At 51.8% G+C, this 20737-nt stretch overlaps 2 protein-coding genes across 2 annotated transcripts in view; one reads left to right on the top strand and one right to left on the bottom strand.

Moving 5' to 3' along the window:
* Positions 1-45: 45 nt before the first annotated feature.
* On the top strand, positions 46-15153 carry LOC133356982 (fibronectin type III domain-containing protein 4-like). Its single transcript, XM_061574719.1, has 6 exons — positions 46-205; positions 4156-4280; positions 8974-9277; positions 10397-10480; positions 13120-13262; positions 14508-15153. The coding sequence occupies exons 1-6, from the start codon at positions 136-138 to the stop codon at positions 14550-14552; spliced, it is 771 nt and encodes a 256-aa protein (XP_061430703.1). The 5' UTR covers positions 46-135; the 3' UTR covers positions 14553-15153.
* A 4402-nt stretch (positions 15154-19555) lies between these two features.
* LOC133356985 (fibronectin type III domain-containing protein 5-like) overlaps positions 19556-20737 on the bottom strand; it is a 38383-nt gene continuing 37201 nt past the window's right edge. Inside the window, exon 6 of the mRNA XM_061574722.1 lies at positions 19556-19861. Coding sequence (XP_061430706.1) covers positions 19823-19861 — 39 coding nt within the window. The 3' untranslated portion in view covers positions 19556-19822. The remainder of the gene's footprint in view (positions 19862-20737) is intronic.

Here is a 20737-nt window from a genome sequence, read left to right as displayed (position 1 = left end):
CACAACCCCCACTCACACCCCACACACACACACCCCACACCACCCCCAACAGGATTCACGATCCACGCCGTGACGGGTGCCCCAGCTCTGACCGAGTGGACTCAGTGGAGACGTTTGGATCTGCGATCCGACGCAATGTCGCAGCAGGAGTCGTACTCCACGTGGCTCATCATGCTCTTCGCTCTCACGGCGCCAGCAGCCACAGGTAACAACACAAAGACAAAGGTCCCCACCCCCCGAGTATAGCCTTGACAGGGTCTTTGGGACAAGTGCTGTCGGCGAATAGCACCTTGCAAACGCGTGGTGTGGGTAACGCTCCCCAAATGGCGATGTTTTTATATACCCGCACCAGGGGACGATTGTTTTAGGGCCGAGTGAACCTAGAGGAAGCCCAGATTCGGTGTTCGGTGTGCACTGTCACTTGTTGTTGATGTTCAACGGGGATCGAACTCTCGAGTCGGTGCGCAAACCACGACGCCACCACTCCACGTGCACAAGGCAAGGACAAAGATCCCCCATATAGCCTCAACAGACTTGGGACAAGTGCTGTTTGCGAGCTCCGATGAAGACAAACGACGTGGTTGGGTGGTCAGCACCACGCCCGGCCGCCTTTGTCTCCCCAGTGGTGATGTTAACACACCGCACCAGGCACTGTACTCATTTGAGGCTGAGTTGACCTCGGGGAGGCCCAGGACCGGTTCAGATCAAAATCCCCCGGTGTTGGCCGTGAGCGGGAGTCGAACTCGTGCCGCCGGGTTCAACGGTAACCGTTTCGACAATCGGTTACGCAGTTTAACACGCAGGAGGCTTTCGCGACCAATATCATCCATAATAGAGCGGGTTTTTTGGGTTTGATCGCGTAAATATATAAATGTGTCGGTAAAACCCGCCACCACCCGACATAGCCAACTTGTAAGGGTTGTCACGTCAACAGAACGTGGCCAATTCGTCACTAGTACAGCACTAGTGTATAGTGTAGTGTATAGTGTAGTGTATAGTGTAGTGTATAGTAGTGTATAGTGTAGTGTATAGTGTAGTGTATAGTGTAGTGTATAGTAGTGTATAGTGTAGTGTATAGTGTAGTGTATAGTGTAGTGTTGTAGTGTATAGTGTAGTGTATAGTGTAGTGTATAGTAGTGTATAGTGTGGTGTATAGTGTAGTGTATAGTAGTGTATAGTGTAGTGTATAGTAGTGTATAGTGTAGTATACTAGTACAGCGCACCGGTTGTGTGTTGGAGAGCCAAGCCACAACATTTACAATCCGAGCACGACGTTTCGCCAGTAATTACAACCAGCTTCATCAGGCGACAGCCAGATTTGTGGAGAAGTCCACCTGTTTCGTTCCTTATATAGAGGCGTAGATGTGGTGACCACGCTTCTGTGCTCTTGCGCAAAGTGGGGGGGAGGGAGGGATTACTGAGTCAACGTACATTATGCGAGCCCTTTGATCTTATATATTTACGCGATCCAACCCAAAAAAAACCTCCATTATGGATCCTTCTATCCTACTCGGCGCGCGACCTGGCTCCACCCTCCCTTCTCGAACCCACGAGCGGGTTCCAGGGGCTTCCAGGGGGGGGGGGTCTCTGATGACTGTTGTCACATTGTATTTTATAGCTTTATTTTGGTGATTTCGAAAACATGCTTAAGCCATTTTCTTGTGGAAGCGTGGAGTTGGCCTGATAACTTTAATCGAAATTGGCTTATGGTTACATTTCGATTAAAAGCTTTTGGGACTGCAGGGATTCATATTATTGGTTCTTTCGGTAAAGTCACGTAGAAGGGAATAATATTGTTTGATTTTCATTATTTCCCTTCTACGTGACTTTACCGAAAAAAACAATAATGTCTTATGGTTGTTATTGTTTGACTTGCATCACACTGGGATTTTTGCACACAGCGTTGTCATACGGTGGGCTTTTTTTCTGGAAGACTTTGCTGGTTTATCCAGGATGTCTCTGTTGCACGTCATCGCTTTAAGATGTTCTCTGTTCATATTTTGTTTGTTGCGGTTGCACCCGACTCAAGAGCCGCATGGCTCACCAGCAGAGGTTGCAAACGGGTTTTGATTTCTTACCCGTACCTGTACCCGGCCGCACCAGGGTCGCAAATGGCGACCCGTACCTGTACCCGGCCGGGTACGGGTACCTGTTCCCTACCCGTACCCGACCCGAAATGAGTGACAAACGGTTACTCACCAGTGACTCACGGCCTACCCGTACCCGTACCCGGCCGAACCAGGGTCGCAAACGGGTACCCGTACCCGGCCGAGTACGGGTAGCCCGGTATCGGGTAGGGTACAGGTATCGAGTACCCGGTTGCGACCTCTGCTCACCAGGGCTATACCTAATAAATGAAACTTGAAACTTGAAAACTTGTCTCTGTGACCCTTGCCCCAGTTCCTCCGCCCTGCCGCACACACAGCCGCGTCAGTGATCACCGGCGCGTGTGCTGTTTGTCCACCGCAGTTGCCGCTACTGGACAACAGACGGCACTATTACACTACGCACGTATTTCTCAGAACCATGTTCGGTCAGACAAGGGAGGGGGGTAGTAACATGATGATAACAAAATTCAATAAGTAATATTTTTAAAAACTTTTTTAAAAACACGCTTTAATTAAATGTACTGTACTAGTAATGGAAGAACTCCACGACTCCAGGAAGTGGCCCCGAAGCTTGCCATCACGTAAGGGGCCGTGGTGATTTACAGACAACGTCAGTTGAGCGTGGACAAATACACCCAAGCCGAAAATAACATATAAAAAAGAATGTTTTAAAATATATGTTTTTCATTTTTTTATGATAGAATATAGTATCGTCATCAGTATGATATAAGTATACCAAGTTCGCAGTCGATACCACATTGGGAAGTGGGTTAAAATTGAGTTTCAATATTTGAGCATATGAAAACAGACAGAGTGAGTTAAATAAAAGCGTGTAAATAAAAGCATGTAAAAAGGGGGGTTCAAGTTCAAGTTCATGTATTAGGTATGGCCCTGTGAGCCATTCGGCTCTTGAATCGGGTGCAACCGCAACCGACAAAAAACACGAACAAAAAACATCTTACAGTGAATATGTGACTGAGTGCAAACAGAAAATCCAAGAAAAGACAGCAAAATATTGCAGGAAAAAAATCACCGTACACCAACGCTGTGTGCAAAAATCCCAGTGGGATGCAAGTCAAACAACCAACAACAACCACAAGACAACTTAGATTAAGGCCATCAATCTAACTCTGTACTACAACAAACAAACATGGCTAAACCAATACACTTTTCGAAATCACCAAAATAAAGCCATGAAAGCAATGAAACAGTGATCATAGGAACTGGCAGTAGCCAGCTAATGTTTGAGACCAGTGGCTTACACCACCAACGACACTCGACACAATTACACTGCTGCTGTATTTAGCCAGAGACAGGTTTTTTTTTGCTTACGTCAAAATATAAACCCCAATCGTTTCAACTGTCACGTGGCTGAGAAAGGGGTTGAACCGGCGACTTCTGGGTGGGACCGCTATCACACCCCACAGATGTGGCAGCTTCTTTTTCGATTTAAAGCTTTCGTGACTGCAGGGATTCATCTTCTTGGTTCTTTCGGTAAAGTCACGTAGAAGGGAAGTAATAAAATAATAAAATAAAACAATAAAATAAAATAATAAAAATAAAACATAATAAAATTTCGATTTAAAGCTTTCGTGACTGCAGGGATTCATCTTCTTGTTTATTTCGGTAAAGTCACGTAGAAGGGAAATAATAAAATAATAAAAATAAAACATAATAATTCTCACGACGTTTCGGCCACAACGCAAGCAGCCGTCCTCAGTCGCCTGAGGACGGCTGCTTGCGTTGTGGCGGAAATGTCGTGAGAATTATTTTATTATGTTTTATTATTTTATTAGGCGACTGAGGACGGCTGCTTGCGTTGTGGCCCGAAACGTCGTGACAATTATTTTATTATGTTTAATTATGTTATTACATCCCTTCTACGTGACTTTACCGAAAGAACCAAGAAGACGGCTTCTTTTTGTTTCTCAGTTCAAAAGGTTATCGCGCAATCATCGTTTACTGCCCTGGACATTCCTACATGTGTCGGACGAGTGTTCTGTATCGGGTGAAGATATGTGGCGGCGATCCTGATTGGGGTGAACAGATGGAATCGGCGTGCCCTCTCCTCCGGCGAACGTGAGCGTGGCCCTGCTGGGCCCCACCATGGCGCGGGTTTCCTGGCAGCTGCCCGACTCCGACGCTGTCATCGGCTTCACCGTGAAGCAGCAGGTGTGACCCCTCCCCTCGGCTCACCCTCTCACCCGCTCAGCCGCTCGCCCGCTCGCCCGCTCGCCCGCTCGCCCGCTCGCCCGCTCAGCCGCTCGCCCGCTCACCCGCTCAGCCGCTAAGCTGCTCACCCGCTCGCCCGCTCACCCTCTCACCCGCTCGCCCCCTCACCCGCTCAGCCGCTCAGCCGCTCGCCCGCTCGCCCGCTCACCCGCTCACCCCCTTACCCGCTCACCCGCTCACCCGCTCACCCCCTAACCCGCTCACCCGCTCACCCTCTCGCCCGCTCGCCCCCTCGCCCTCTCGCCCTCTCACCCGCTCACCCGCTCACCCGCTCACCCACTCACCCCCTCACCCGCTCACCCTCTCACCCGCTCACCCTCTCACCCCCTCACCCGCTCACCCCCTCGCCCTCTCGCCCTCTCGCCCTCTCGCCCTCTCGCCCCCTCGCCCCCTCGCCCGCTCGCCCGCTCGCCCGCTCGCCCTCTCACCCGCTCACCCCCTCACCCGCTCACCCCCTCACCCCATCACCCGCTCACCCCCTCACCCGCTCACCCGCTCAACCCCTCACCCGCTCACCCGCTCACCCTTTCACCCGCTCACCCCCTCACCCGCTCACCCGCTCACCCGCTCACCCTCTCACCCGTTCACCCGCTCACCCTCTCACCCGCTCACCCGCTCACCCGCTCACCCCCTCACCCTCTCACCCGCTCACCCCCTCACCCCCTCACCCGCTCACCCCCTCACCCGCTCACCCCCTCACCCGCTCACCCTCTCACCCGCTCACCCGCTCACCCGCTCACCCTCTCACCCGCTCACCCCCTCACCCGCTCACCCCCTCACCCGCTCACCCTCTCACCCGCTCACCCGCTCACCCCTCCTCAACCCCACTCACCCCCTCACCCCACCCGCTCACCACCTCTCACCCACGCTCTCACCCGCTCACCCGCTCAACCCTCACCCCTCACACCCTCACCCCTCACCCGCCTCACCCGTCACCCGCTCACCCCCGCACCCCTCAGCCAGCACCCTCACCCTCTCATCTCCGCTCACCCCCCTCACCCGCTCACCCCCTCACCCTGTCACCCCCCGCTCACCCCGCAACCGCTCAGTGGCGCTCACCCCCTCACCCGCTCACGCCGCTCACTCTCTCACCCTCTCACACCTCTCAGTCACCTCTCACACCGCTCACCCGTCACAGGCCTCTCACACCCTCTCACCCGCTCACCCGCTCACCCCTCCTCACCCTCATCACCCCGCTCACCTACCCGCATTCCTCACACGCCGCTCACGCCCCTCACCCCCCTTCACCCCTCTCACCCTCTCAAACCCCCTCACCCCCTCACCCCCTCACCCGCTCACACCTGCTCACCCTCTCGGACCCGCTCACCCCCTCGCCCGCTCACCCGCTCACACCGCTCACCACCGCTCACAACCCGCTCAACCGCTCAGTCGCTCACCCCCCTCACCACCGCTCACTATCCGCTCACTCCGCCTCACCCTCTCACCCGCTCACCCGCTCACCCTCTCACGCCGCTCACCCCGCTCACCCCCGTCACCCGCTCAATCCACCCCTCACCCCTCTCAACCACCCCTCACCCGCGTCACCCCCTCAACCCGCTCAGCACCCCTCACACCGCTCTCACTCAAACCGCTCACCCTCTCACCCGCTCACTACCGCTCACCCCTCACACCCTCACAACCCCCTCACCACAACCGCTCACCCCCTCATCACCCCGCTCACCTCTCACCCCCTCACACCGCTCACCCCCGCACCCGCTCACCCACTCAACCCTCTCGCCCCGATCGCCCGCTCACCGCGCTCACCCGCTCACCCCCTCACCCCCTCACCCTCTCACCTGCTCACCCCCGCGCTCCCTCGCCGCTGCGCCCGCTCACCCCTCGGCCGCTCAGCCGCTCACCCTCTCACCCGCTCACCGCCGCTCACCCTCTCACGCCGCTCACACCCCTCACAACCACACCCCGCACCTCCGCTCACCCGCCTCACCCTCCGCTCACCCTCTCACCCGCTCACCCCCTCACCCTCTCACCCGCTCATCACTCACCCCCACGCCCGCTCACCCCCTCGCCCGCTCACCCCCTCACCCGCTCACCCCCTCACCCGCTCACCCCCTCACCCGCTCACCCCCTCACCCGCTCACCCCCTCACCCGCTCACCCCCACGCCAGCCCATCAAACCGCTCACTCGTCCTTCCCTCCCGCCCTGCCTCTCTCCATCCTCACACTCATCCCTCCGTCTCACCAACAATCCACCCTCCATTCACTCGTTCATTGCAAGGCCACGGATAGATTGATGCATGTCGTGCATGTTGTTTCCCCTACATATGTACGCTGGACTTCTCTTGCACCGTACGTAGCCGACCGTGCTAATCGGAGTTGCGGTGGGATTGACAAACAAACTGATCACATCGAAGACCGGCGTCAGGCTTTTGAAAAGACAGCGGAGCAGCGAACGGGAAGCCTGTGGAGTCGAATGAGGAGAGGCGAAGTAGTGAGAATGAAGGGGGGGGAGCTTGAAGATTACTCGCGCAGAAGAAGCGTTTCGAATTTGTTGGAGGGCAATAGGGCAGAGGTCGCAACCGGGTACCCGATACCCGTACCCTACCCGATACCCGGCTACCCGTACCCGGCCGGGTACGGGTAGCCGTTTTGCGACCCTGGTGCGGCCGGGTACGGGTACGGGTAGGCCGTGAGTCACTGGTGAGTAACTGTTTGTCACTCATTTCCCAACGTCTTGTCTCTTCTCACAATTCAAGTTCCTAGAATCAACCCACCCGCGCCTGCAACATGGCTTCATCCCAGAGGTCGCAATCGGGTACCCGTACCCTACCCGATACCCGGCCGAGTACAGGTAGCCGGGTATCGGGTAGGGTACGGGTACCCGTTTGCGACCCTGTTGCGGCCGGGTACCGGTACGGGTAAGGAATCAAAACCCGTTTGCGACCTCTGGCAATAGGGCAGTGACTCATGCAGCCAGCTATGGCTACAGGGTTTGGTGGTGGTACGTGTTGTTTATGTCGTTTATTGTGAAATTTCGGTCACAGTTCCTATGATCAGTGTTACATTGCGTATGGATTTATTTTGGTGATTTCGAAAAGTTTTTTGGTATGGCCATGTTTGTTTGTTGTAGTGCGGAGTTAAACTAATGGCTTTAATCTAAGTTGTTTTGTGGTTGTTGTTTGACTTTCATCCCACTGGGATTTTTGCAAACAGCGTTGGTTTACGGTGCTTTTTATGCAAGACTTTGCAGTTTTTTCCTGGATTTTTCTGTTTGCGCATAGTCACTTTAAGATGTTTTCTTGTTCACGTTTTAGTTTTTTGTTTGTTGCGGTTGCACCCGATTTAAGAGCCGAATGGCTCACAGGGCTATACCTAATTAATGAAACTGAAACAAAGCAGGTAATTGCAGTGGTCCAGATCACATAATGAGCCGCATGGCCCACAGCATCTTTATTTTTCCCTCGAGAAATCCAATGAGCCATGGATTTTCACACGTGTCCAGTATGGGGGGGGGGGGGGGGGGGGTGAGAAAGTTACATCAACAAACGGGTACAAAAAACACAATAGGAGTGCAAAGAAATCACTGAACCATGAAAACGTAAAATAAATGCATAAATAAATAAATGCGTAAAATAGATCAAGTATATTACGCCTGGCTCTCTCTGTGTCTCCGTGTCGCCATGTGGCCGTGTCACCGTGTCAAGTTCAAGTTCATGTATTAGGTATATAGCCCTGTGAGCCATTCGGCTCTTGAATCGGGTGCAACCGCGACAAACAAAAAACAAAAACATGAACAAGAAAACATCTTAAAGTGACTGAGTGCAAACAGAAAATCCAAGAAAAGACAGCAAAATATTGCAGAAAAAGCACCGTACACCAACGCTGTGTGCAAAAATCCCAGTGGGATGCAAGTCAAACAACAACCACAAGACAACTTAGATTAAGACCATCAGTCTAACTTCGTACTACAACAAACAAACATGGCCAACCCGAAAAACTTTTCGAAAATCACCAAAATAAAGCCATAAAAGCAATGAAACAGTGATCATAGGAACTGTGATCGAATGTTCACAATAAACGACATAAACAACATGTACTACCAAACTCTGCAGCCATAGCCGGCTGCATGAGTCACTCCACAACAGCAGGAACATCAGTGTCGCCGCGTGTCGCCCGCCGTGTCACCGTGTCACCTTGCCATGTCACTGTCTCACCGTGTCACCGTGTCACCGTGTCACCTTGCCATGTCACTGTGTCACCTTGCCATGTCACTGTGTCACCATGCCACCGTGTCCCCTTGCCATGTCACTGTGTCACTGTGTCACCTTGCCATGTCACTTGTGTCACCGTGTCCCCTTGCCATGTCACTGTCTCACCGTGTCACCTTGCCATGTCACTGTCTCACCGTGTCACCTTGCCATGTCACTGTCTCACCGTGTCACCGTCTCACCGTGTCACTGTGTCACCTTGCCATGACACTGTGTCACTGTCTCACCATGTCACCGTGTCACGTGTCAGCGCGTGTCTCCCGCAGAAGCGCCCGGGTGCGCGCCAGCGCTTCATCCTGCACATGGCTCTCGCCCTGTCACTTCGTCTCACCGTGTCACCTTGCCATGTCACTGTCTCACCATGTCACCGTGTCACGTGTCACCGTCTCACCGCGTGCCTCCCGCAGAAGCGCCCGGGTGCGCGCCAGCGCTTCATCACCGAGGTGAACACGACTGCGCGCTCGTGCCTCCTGTGGGGCCTCGAGGGCGCCAGTGACTACGTGGTGGCCGTGCAGGCGCTGGGCCGCGGGGGGGCGGCCAGCGAGCCCAGCCCCGGCCTGCGCTTCAGCACCCCCCCGGAGGGGGACAGCGACGAACAGCGAGACAACAACAACAACTCGTCATCGTCACGATCTTCATCATCATCGTCGTCCTCGTCACCGTCGTCGTCGTCGCTGTCTGTGGCGACGTCGCTTTCGTCGCACGGAGGAGGTGGGTGACCAGGGTATGCGGGAGGAGGTGGTGGTGGTTGTTGTTGTTGATGTTGGGATGTGTGTGTGTGTGTGGTGGTGGTTGTTGTGGTTAATGTTGGGATGTGTGTGAGAGGTGGTGGTGGTTGGGGTTATTGTTGGGATGTGTGTAAGAGGTGGTGATGGTGGTAGTGTTAGTGGTGGTGGTGCTAGTGGTGTGTTGTTGTTATTGTTGAGATGTGTGTGTGAGGTGGTGGTGGTTGTGGTTAATGTTGGGATGTGTGTGAGGTGGTGGTTGTTGTTGTTGTTGTGGGGAGCGGTAGTGTAGCGGTTAGCGCGCTGCGCTATGAACCTGGCGACCCAGGTTCGATTCCCGCTCACGGCTAACACCAGTGACGATTATCTGAACCGGTCCTGGGCCTCCCCTAGGTCGACTCAGCCTTAAATGAGTACCTGGTGCGGTGTGTAAACATCGCCACTAGGGAGACAAAGGCGGTCGGGCGTGGTGCTGGCCACCCACCCCCTTGTGTACCGTTCCGGCCTTCATAGGTGCTCGCTAACAGCACTTGCCCCTACAGTCTGTTCAGGCTATACGGGGGATCTTTGTCTTTGTTGTTGTTGTTAATGTTGGGATGTGTGTGTGTGGTGGTGGTGGTTGTGGTTAATGTTGGGATGTGTGTGTGTGGTGGTGGTGGTTGTGGTTAATGTTGGGATGTGTGTGTGTGGTGGTTGTTGTTGTTGTTAATGTTGGGATGTGTGTGTGTGGTGGTAGTTGTTGTTGTTGTTGCTAATGTTGGGATGTGTGTGTGGTGGTGGTGGTAGTGCGAATGACGAAGGGTGGAGATGATGAGCGATGCTGTTGCTGTTGTAGGTGATGAAAGTGGTGGTGGTGGTGGTGGTGGTGGTTGTTATTGCTGGGATGGTGCATGCGAGGAGGATGACGAGGAGGTGGCGGTCACCTCGTCCCTGGCGTCGCACGGATGAGGTGCGCTGCTACTGCCCACGTGACGTGCCCGCTACCCACCCAGCCCGCTTCGTGTGCCGTGCCGGCCTTCGTATGTGCTGCTGCTGCTACTCGCTTACGCACTGTTCCGAACGAGTCTGTTAAGGCGAAACGGTGGTTCTTTTGTGTTTGTTCCAGAGACTGGATTGGTTGTCGGAGTCAACGCTCACTACTTTGCGAGTGAGGGTGTGCTCACGGTCACAGTCTTCCTCCTCTGGATTGGTGAGGCAATGCAAACGTTTTTGGGATGTGTGTATGGGACGCTTTTTTGGGTTTTTTTAACCGGTATCAAATGAGAATAGGCTTTACCCTGCATGGAAATAAAACGGAAGGTGTGAGATTTTCAAACACCGAATCGATACCTATTGCAAGGCATCATCAAGTCGACATTAACCACACGTACCTGTGGCTAAATATGCAGGTAATGAAATGTACGCATCGTCTTTGAAACCGATTGCCCTTACACGAGAGGCAACCTCCTGCATGGCCTGTTCTCACCGCCGGTGTTCGACAACACCAAATGTCGAAAAGTATAAAGGCACATTTTTGTTTTAATTGTCGCCTAAGGGGTTTCATAATTGCCTGGGTTAGGGACACTGAGCTAAGGTCAAGAGGTTGAGTATTGAAATCCGCGGTGTGTCTCTTTGTCGCCCTCTCTCCCAGGGGCTCATTATCAACTAAAAAGTACGAAACAATTTTTTAAAAGGGAAATAATAAAAATTAAACATAATAAAACAATTCTCACGACGTTTCGGCCACAACGCAAGCAGCCGTCCTCAGGTGAAGACCAGGTCTGTCGGGGAGACAGCGTCTTCAGATGTGAGAATTATTTTATTATGTTTTATTTTTATTATTTTATTATTTCCCTTCTACGTGACTTTACCGAAAGAACCAAGAAGATGAATCCCTGCAGTCGCGAAAGCTTTAAATCGAAATTTTTTAAAATTTTACCAAGTAAGGCCCACTGAGCTGGATAGCTCCTTTGTTTCAGTAGCGACCTGGCCACAAATTATAGCCTAACGAAATTCATAACAGCCAAATAGTCTGAACGCATGTTGATTCTAAATGCGGAGGGAGAAACCGGAGGATCCGGGAAAAAAATATACGCAACTAACGGGGAGAGAGAGACACACACACACGCAAACTCCAAATATACAGCAGCAGTCGTCAGGGTCGGGATTGAACCCACGACCTCCTGCACACCAGGCGATGTAGTTAACATCTCCTAGCCACCGTGATGATGATGAGAGAAAAAGACGCAAACTCCAAATATACAGCAGCAGACGTCAGGGTCGGGATTGAACCCACGACCTCCTGCATGCCAGGCGAGGTAGTTAACATCTCCTAGCCACCGTGATCATGATGAGAGAGAGAGAGACACGCAAACTCCAAATATACAGCAGCAGGCGTCAGGGTCGGGATTGAACCCATGACCTCCTGCATACCAGGCGAGGTAGTTAACATCTCCTAGCCACCGTGATCATGATGAGAGAGAGAGAGACACGCAAACTCCAAATATACAGCAGCAGGCGTCAGGGTCGGGATTGAACCCATGACCTCCTGCATACCAGGCGAGGTAGTTAACATCTCCTAGCCACCGTGATGATGATGAGAGAGAGACGCAAACTCCAAATATCCAGCAGCAGACGTCAGGGTCGGGATTGAACCCACGACCTCCTGCATGCCAGGCGAGGTAGTTAACATCTCCTAGCCACCGTGATGATGATGGGAGAGAGAGACGCAAACTCCAAATATGCAGCAGTCGTCAGGGTCGGGATTGAACCCACGACCTCCTGCATACCAGGCGAGGTAGCTAACATCTCCTAGCCACCGTTATGATGATGAAAGAGAGAGAGACGCAAACTCCAAATATGCAGCAGTCGTCAGGGTCGGGTTTGAACCCACGACCTCCTGCATACCAGGCGAGGTAGTTAACATCTCCTAGCCACCGTGATGATGATGGGAGAGAGAGACGCAAACTCCAAATATGCAGCAGTCGTCAGGGTCGGGTTTGAACCCACGACCTCCTGCATACCAGGCGAGGTAGTTAACATCTCCTAGCCACCGTGATGATGATGGGAGAGAGAGACGCAAACTCCAAATATGCAGCAGTCGTCAGGGTCGGGATTGAACCCACGACCTCCTGCATACCAGGCGAGGTAGTTAACATCTCCTAGCCACCGTGATGATGATGGAAGAGAGAGAGACGCAAACTCCAAATATGCAGCAGTCGTCAGGGTCGGGTTTGAACCCACGACCTCCTGCATACCAGGCGAGGTAGCTAACATCTCATAGCCACCGTGGCACCCTAATGACCATGTCAGAGCTATTGTGAGTGAATTAATGTCTTTGTGTGCGAATCCGATCACCCGAGTTCGATTCCCGTTCACATGAGTGATGATTACCCGAACTGGTCATGGGCCACCCCTAGGTAGATTCAGCCTCAATTGAGTGCCTGGTGCCGGTGTGTAAACATCGCCATTGGGGAGACAAAGGCGGTCGGGCGTGGTGCTGGCCACCCACCCCCTCGTGAACCATGCCGGCCTTCATAGATGCCCCAATAAGTCTGCAGAGGCTATACGGGGGCCTCCCCTGGATCGATTCAGCCTGATGAATGAGCATCTGCTGTGGTTTAGTAACATCAGCGCTAGAGAGACAAAGGCGGCCGGGCGAGAGTAGTCTTCCCCGCCGCCCTCCCCACGTGCACCATTCCGGCCTTCCTTCACCGGCGCTCGCTTACCAGCACTTGCCCCTGACAGTCTGTGCAGGCTACACGGGGGACCTTTGCCTTTAGTGGGTAGTGGTGGTGGTGGTGGTCGTGGCCACGAGACGTAGTAGTCTTTGTGCGTGCGCGTGTGTAGCAGTGATGGTCCTCTGCTTGCGCGAGTACCGAACTATCAAGGACAGCTCCATACTTCACCACGGCGGCATGGTGAAGCCTGCGCTGGGGGAACGGGGGAGCGCCATCCTCCGCAAGCCGGACACCCCCATCGCTACGGCACAGGTAAGATGATGCCATCGCTAGGGTGGTGGTGGTGGTGATGGTGGTGGTGATGGTGGTGGTGCGGGGAAGTGGTAGTGTAGCGGTTAGCGCGCTGTGCTACGAATCCGGCGGTCCAAGTTGATGATGATGGAGATGCTTGTGGTGGTGATGATGGAGATGGTTGTAGTGATGATGATGATGATGGAGATGATTGTGATGATGATGATGGGAGATGGTTGTAGTGATGATGATTGTGGTGATGATGGGAGATGGTTGTAGTGATGATGATGGAGATGGTTGTGGTGATGATGGAGATGATTGTGGTGATGATGATGATTGTGGTGATGATGATGGAGATGGTTGTAGTGATGAGGGTTGTGGTGATGATGGGAGATGGTTGTAGTGATGAGGATTGTGGTGATGATGGGAGATGGTTGTAGTGATGATGATGATGATGATGGTTGTGATGATGGAGATGGTTGTAGTGATGATCATGATGATGGAGATGGTTGTAGTGATGATGATGGAAATGGTTGTGGTGATGATGATGGTTGTAGTGATGATGAGCGTTGTGGTGATGATGATGGAGATGGTTGTAGTGATGATGATGGAGATGGTTGTAGTGATGATGATGGAGATGATTGTGGTGATGTTGATGGTGCTGGTGGTAGTTTTGATAGTCTTGGTATTAGTGATGATGCTGGTTGATGGTGATGATGCTAAGAATTATGGTAATGACGATTGGGGGGGGGGTGATGATGATGATGACGATTAAATATTGATAATTTAACTTTTTCCTTTTACACCCATTTAAAATTGTCAGATTGTGAGATTGCTAAATATTAAATGGTTCTGAGCGTAGCACTGCAGCCACTGTCAAAGTAGAATTAATGAAGTATGAATAATTTATGAACCATTTTAAATTAACGGAAGTCAGCTATGAGTTGTTTAGAGTTTAAATGTCACGTTTTACTAATTTGCGCGTGTGCGTGTGCGCATGCATGTCTGCATGTGTCTGTCTCTGTGCACATGTGCAATGCGTGTTGTGCGTGTATGTGCAAGTACCTGTTTGCATACAAACGTATGTTTGTAAATGCATGCATGTGTCTGTGTGCGTCCGCGCGTGTGTGTACGAGTGTATCTGTATGTACGCGTGTGTATGTGTACATGTGTACCAGTGTGTTTGCGTGTGTGTATGTGTTTTTGTACGTGTATGCTCGTACATGCGTGTGTGCGTGCACGTGTGTGTTCTCGTTGTGAATTCAGCAGCCTCAGAGGAATTCCCATAGCCCCCGCGTTTCGAATGTATGACTCACATCGTACAATCGACCACTCAGCCGGGTGAACTGTGTTCATGCGAAGAGGTGGTTCACAATGGCCATGTCAGACACTTAACGCCAATACAGCCACAAGCGATCATCCATATCATCACCATCATCATGATCATCAGCACTACCACCATTATAATGAGAACCACAACCAACATCATTTTCATCATCATCAACACCATCACAATTCCCATCATCATCGCAACCATCACAATTCCCATCATCATTCTCATCGTCAACATGAGAACGCCCATCGGCAGGATCATCGTCATCATCAAGAGGAAAAGAAAAGGTATAGATTTTTAGAACGTAAAAATATATCAACTCATCCATTCACGATACTGCATAAACTTTATTACATTTTTTCAAATTACATTTTTTATCTAGAATAAAGGTTTTATAAACATTTTTTTTTTGCACGGACGTATTCCGGGATGTGAAATTTATTGCTTGTTTTGAAAGTCAGTGCTACGGACTTTGTGGTGTACCATGATCTTAAACAATAATCTCATACATGGAAATATATAAAACAAACATCGAACGATAATTAAAAATATAATAATTCACAGCCGTCGTCCATCCACTGCTGGATGCCGCGTCGGTCATGAGATTCGTACGACCATACTTCACCGCGCTGGTCAACGCAAGTGTTGACGAAGGCTGCGGGGTATTCGCAGGTGGTGTGGAATCGAACTTAAAAACTTGATCCACCCGGGTGGGAAATAAACACGCGATATAAAATTAGACGCTCAATGTACGACGAGTCCTCGCTTAAACGCGCGGCGGTGTTGACACGGCGCTGTGTTTACGCTACGACGCGGTTCTTCCATTTCGGGAACACTTCGCATGACGCGGAACGCTCGCGCCGTCATGATGCGGAACACGTGCCTGTTATAACGCGGTTTCTGAGTGGTCGACGAACTTCCCTTCTTGATATTCTTGGTTTTTTTTCGGTAAAGTGACGTAGGTAAAAAATGAAAATTAATCAAAGTAAAATAAAAATAAAATAAAAATCACGACTTTTTGGAGGCAACACAAGCTTCCGTCTTCAGGTGGAACCGTCACAGCACGCTTGCTGTATCAAGTGAGAGAAATTCCAAGAACACAGTATTTGTATATATACTGGTTGAGGGTGGGAGGAGCCAAGGTAGACCCTGAATATTGTTTTTGTGAGGTTCGGTGCGGCTGAAGCACGCTGTTAGGAATGAGCCTTTGTTGTGTAAACTATTTTTTTTATTTTACTTTTATTAATTTAATTTTTTTACCTACGTGACTTTACCGAAAAAAACCTAAGAATATGAATCCTTGCAGTCACGAAAGCTTCAAATCTAGAATTAATTCCCTTCTTGAGCTGCGCCGCTGAGCGGTGGTAGCGATAGAGTTCGCGGAATGATGCAGTAACGGTGTTTTGTCCCGCCATCTCACTCGTATCTCGCCAAACTTTATCGTTATGACGTTATTCGTGGGTAAATAGTTTACGCTTAAAACGCATCTACTACGATGACGACTCGCACGTTAAACGAGGACTGCCTGTACTCGGAACTGTTCGCGTTTGACGTCGTAGCTTGCGTGGCACAACGGTGAGAGTGCTCGCCCCTCAACAAGAAGGTCGCGAGTTCAAATCCCGGTCGCAGAATGAAGGAATATATTATTAAATAACGTGAATAATTTTATCACATTTAAGTTAAGTAATATTAATTACAATACTAACAGAATTTTTAATTAATTCCCCCAGAAAAAGCATCGCTGAATCTCACGAGATGGTTTTCAACGGGGCCCTGCCACATTCAGATGTTGGGCTAATTTCACTTAATTAATGGAAAGGAAAAAAAAACACCATTAATTTTTGTGTCACAATAATTAATTAACGTGTTTAAAATTTAGGGAATGGCTCTACCCCCCCTCCCCCCCCCCCCGTTAAGATGCATTTGTGCAGGAAACTCAGAAGTCAATACAAATCTGGTATGGATGTGGTTTTTTGTTTTATTAATTGCTTAAAATGAAATCGCTTAAATGAACACAATCGCGTTGGGGATTGTCGCCTCTTATTAACACAAATTTAGAATAATTATTATAACGTATGAATCATAACGTTTTGACCCGGCTTGGATTTAGGAGTGTAAGCGTGAATGCATACTGGATACGCAGGTACATGCCACGCACAAGGACACGTTCCAGGCTTCAGGCAGGCAGGGTCTCGTCATGGCAACGGGGATTTTTTTTTGTTTAAACATTCTCCACATCCAGGCCATCATGCGCTGTGCCCGACTTGACCTCCCGCTTAACCTGAAACTACAAGCGCATTGCTTCCGCTGTAATTTACGAACAAGTTCACAGTTCTGCTGTAGGTGTCTTTTTTTAGGGGTTTTTTTTTTTTTAAAAACGAGAGATAGGTGTTTGGAAAAAGAAAACACAAACTCTTGGTCGTATCTACAGGAACTTTGCACATCCGCGCGTCAACATCGTTGAATGAACTCCATTTCTTTTTGCGATCCATCAAATTTCCTCAAAACCGCCCAGGGAAACTGTACAAGCTTAAACGGGTTTAAGGGTCGAAGAAGGTCAAAGGTCAAGTTTTGTAAAGAAAATTCAAATGCGTTAGGCAGGAGGTGTGTGTCTGTCTATGTCTGTGTGTGTGTAAGGGTTGCCACTTGAGTTGTGAAAAAATCCCGGGGCAGATCATGTGATGAAGAAGACTTATCTAACGATCGCGAAAGAGGAGAGAGCTCCCTGTAAACGCGTCGTCTTGAGTGGTGGATCATCATCATCATCACGACGACGACGACGACGACTACATAGTGGACCAAAAACTGGGACTTTAAATGTCACACTCACTCACTCGCCCGACTCACCCACTCTTACTCATCCACTCTTACTCGCCTCTCAAATTACCCATTCGTCCATCTACTCATCCGCTGACTCACGCACTGACCCACCCACTAACTCACCCATCCGCTGACTCACCCAACCCACTGACCCACCCATTCACTCACTCATCCGCTGACTCACCCAACCCACTGACCCACACACTCACTCACCCATGCAATGACCCACGCACCCACTCACCCATCCGCTGACCCACCCAACCCACTTACCCACCCACTCACTCACCTATGCACTGACCCACGCACCCACTCACCCAACCCACTGACCCACCCACTCACTCACCCATGCACTGACCCACCCACCCACTCACCTATCCACTACATGTGAACTCATTGTCTCGAGTGCTGCATCATCATCATCATCGTCACGATTGCTATTCATTACGCCACTGACAAACACCGGGACTGGTAATGTGCCGGGAAGACTTGGAGATGTCCCAGGATCAGCAGCGGCCTCACTCGACAAAGAGGGAAGCTCCCTGGTGAACACCAGGGCGGGTGGCAACCCTGCCGTGCATGTGTGCGTGCGTACTTCCAGGATTGTTGTACACAATGGTTAAATACTTTTTTCAGTTCAAGTCAAATATGCATTTGGCCGTCTTTTTTTTTTCCGCCCCTCTTCTCAACAATGCAGGATAATTGTGCATGCGTGTGTTTTATATACATACAGAGCGTAGAGGCCCCCCCATCAATAGTCTTCCCCTTGCGTGAGCATGGCTCTCGGGATCCAGCGTAAAATGTCCCGAGCGGGGGTTGGATCCCGCTTAATGCCGAGGCATTATTGCTGCGGCTGTGATCATCACCACCACTGGATTGAAACTTGAACACGACTACCCCCACGTTTATCCACTGCCACGTGTCCAAGCCAGCCCCGGGGCCATCGTGAAACGTGTGGTTTTTCCATTGGGCCTGGTTTGCCGAGCCGAGCACAGAAACCAATTGGCTATACCGCTGCTGGCCTCATGAGCAGACTTCTGAAACTGGCACCAGGTGGGCGAGGGAGGGGGGCGGAGCCAAGCAGGGGCGGGGCTAACGACGCGTCTGTTGCGTGTGACGTCACTCGGGGAAACACTGCGATGGTGCAGCGTCATGGCACGGCGAGTGACGTAGGCAGGGGGGGGGGGGGAAGAACGTGGTGCCTACCGGGCCAGCCCGGCATGGCCCCGGCACGGCCACCTAGCACTGGTCAGCTGTGCAGTGGAAAAAAAAAAAGAGGTAGGGAATTCGGAGCAGCCCATGAAACGGAAATCGTCCCAGAGAGTTTAGGCCGCCTCCTCAACTTGGCAGCCAACTTTGGGCTGTCAGGTTGATCAGCCCTTGGGTAGATCCACTGCTAAAACGAAGGCCCTTCGAAGTCCATCTCAGGTCATAACCATACCACCTCATCCCATCTCAAACGATTCTAAGGGCACCCCCGGCGGCAGCTGTCCCTGTTTGGCGCAAGGCGACTTCGGCGCCCGGCCTGCGAGTGGGCTATTACGTCCGCCGGTAAGTGCGGGGCGTGGAGATCGGTCGCCGTGCTGCGATCGCGTTCCAAATTGTTTCGTGGTATAATTTTTTACAAATTTATCAAACGCCGACCGCGACGCCGACACGCGGTGGCCTCCTCGTGTCGCGACGACGACGTCCGGGGGGACCGTTAGCGTCCGCTGCCACGCGGACGGCACGTGCACGTCACGCGGTTAACTTGCGTGCGCTACACGGTCGACCGAGGCGGGGGCGCACCGGATTCGAAACTGCGAATTCTCTGCCACGAGCAGGAAAATGCACCACCTGCTGGGCCCAGGTGTGGCGGACGAGACGAGAAAAACAACGTGTCCAGCTTTCTGGGCGGGTCGCGATCACGGACCAGCCCTGCGAAAGTAAAACATCCACCCACACCCCCCTCCCCCCCCCCCCCATTAATTAAGCGATATTCATTACGCTCGTACGGCAGAGTCACGGAAGTGCCCTCCACCCACCACTCCACCACTACTGTCCACGTGGGCGGAACAGACGTCACTTTCAAAAGCTCTCAGAGGTAATTCTGCAATGTCCGCTTCAGCGGATTCCATTCTCTAACAACACGGATTTGGGGGAGGGAGGGAGGGAGGGAGGGAGGGAGGGAGGGGGGAGAACAACAGGAAGGCAGGGGCGGCGATCACACCCCGCTGCAAGATTTCCCGAACGGATTCCGCGTCTCAGCGCGGACGGCGCGACGTGCGGCAATCGTGGGTCGAAAGGTGAACGATCAAATTAATTACGGGAAAGGAAGCGTCGACGATCACGAATCCACAGCTCTCCTGGCGCGCTCTCTCGCTGTCTCTCGCTCCCCTCGGGTGTCGCGTTGCCTGGCTCGCGGGGATCTCTCTCTCTCCCCCAGAGGAGGTCATACTTCAATGATGTTGATCGTTGGCGTCTTCGTGTACTGCGCACGGGACACGGAGACAAACGCCGGCACGGTCAGCGACGCGCGACGTACGTAAAGACCGATGGAATGAAAAATCACCATCAGCTGCTTTCAACGATACAAGTCCTCTCCAAGCCACCGCCGCCACCAGGCTGAGACTATGAGACTCACTCCGCTTGAGAACCCGGCCTAATCACAGGTGACTGAACCCCGGGGTTCGAACCCAGGGTTCTCAGTGGTGCGTGCCGGTTCAGTGATGTAAAAGACGCCCAGGCCCGGAACTCAAACCCCTGTAGTTCAAAGATTTCTGGCGCAGAATGTTAAGAGGCACCCAGACCCAAGGCTTGAACCAGAGGTCGCAAACGGGTTTTGATTCCCTACCCGTACCCGTACCCGGCCGCACCAGGGTCGCAAATGGGTACCCGTACCGGTACCCGGCCGGGTACGGGTACCCGTTCTCTACCCGTACCCTACCCGAAATGAGTGACAAATGGTGACTCACCAGTGACTCACGGCCTACCCGTACCCGTACCCGGCCGCACCAGGGTCGCAAACGGCTACCCGTACCCGGCCGGGTATCGGGTAGGGTACGGGTATCGGGTACCCGGTTGCGACCTCTGGCTTGAACCCAAGATCTCGGAGATTCCTGGTTTTGTATACAGAGGGATACCCATGGCTCAGACAAATATCATCATAGATTATGAGTTCAGCGTCTTGATAGGAGACCGATTACCCTGGCCCTCCATATGTTGCCAAATCAAGTGGAGCCGATATTTGTATTTACAATTCTTACTACATGTTTGGGTGAGACCGCTCTGGGCACATCTGTGCAGTAAGCCCCTCCACCACGCAACGCAGCAAACTGACCGGGTAATTCTGAGCCGATATAATAGT

This window comes from Lethenteron reissneri, chromosome 56 (assembly GCF_015708825.2).
Source record: "Lethenteron reissneri isolate LAM-NWPU_2019-01 chromosome 56, ASM1570882v1, whole genome shotgun sequence".
Classification (NCBI taxonomy): domain Eukaryota; kingdom Metazoa; phylum Chordata; class Hyperoartia; order Petromyzontiformes; family Petromyzontidae; genus Lethenteron; species Lethenteron reissneri.
Note: the sequence above shows the minus strand (reverse complement) of the source record. Positions and strands in the feature narration are given on the sequence as shown.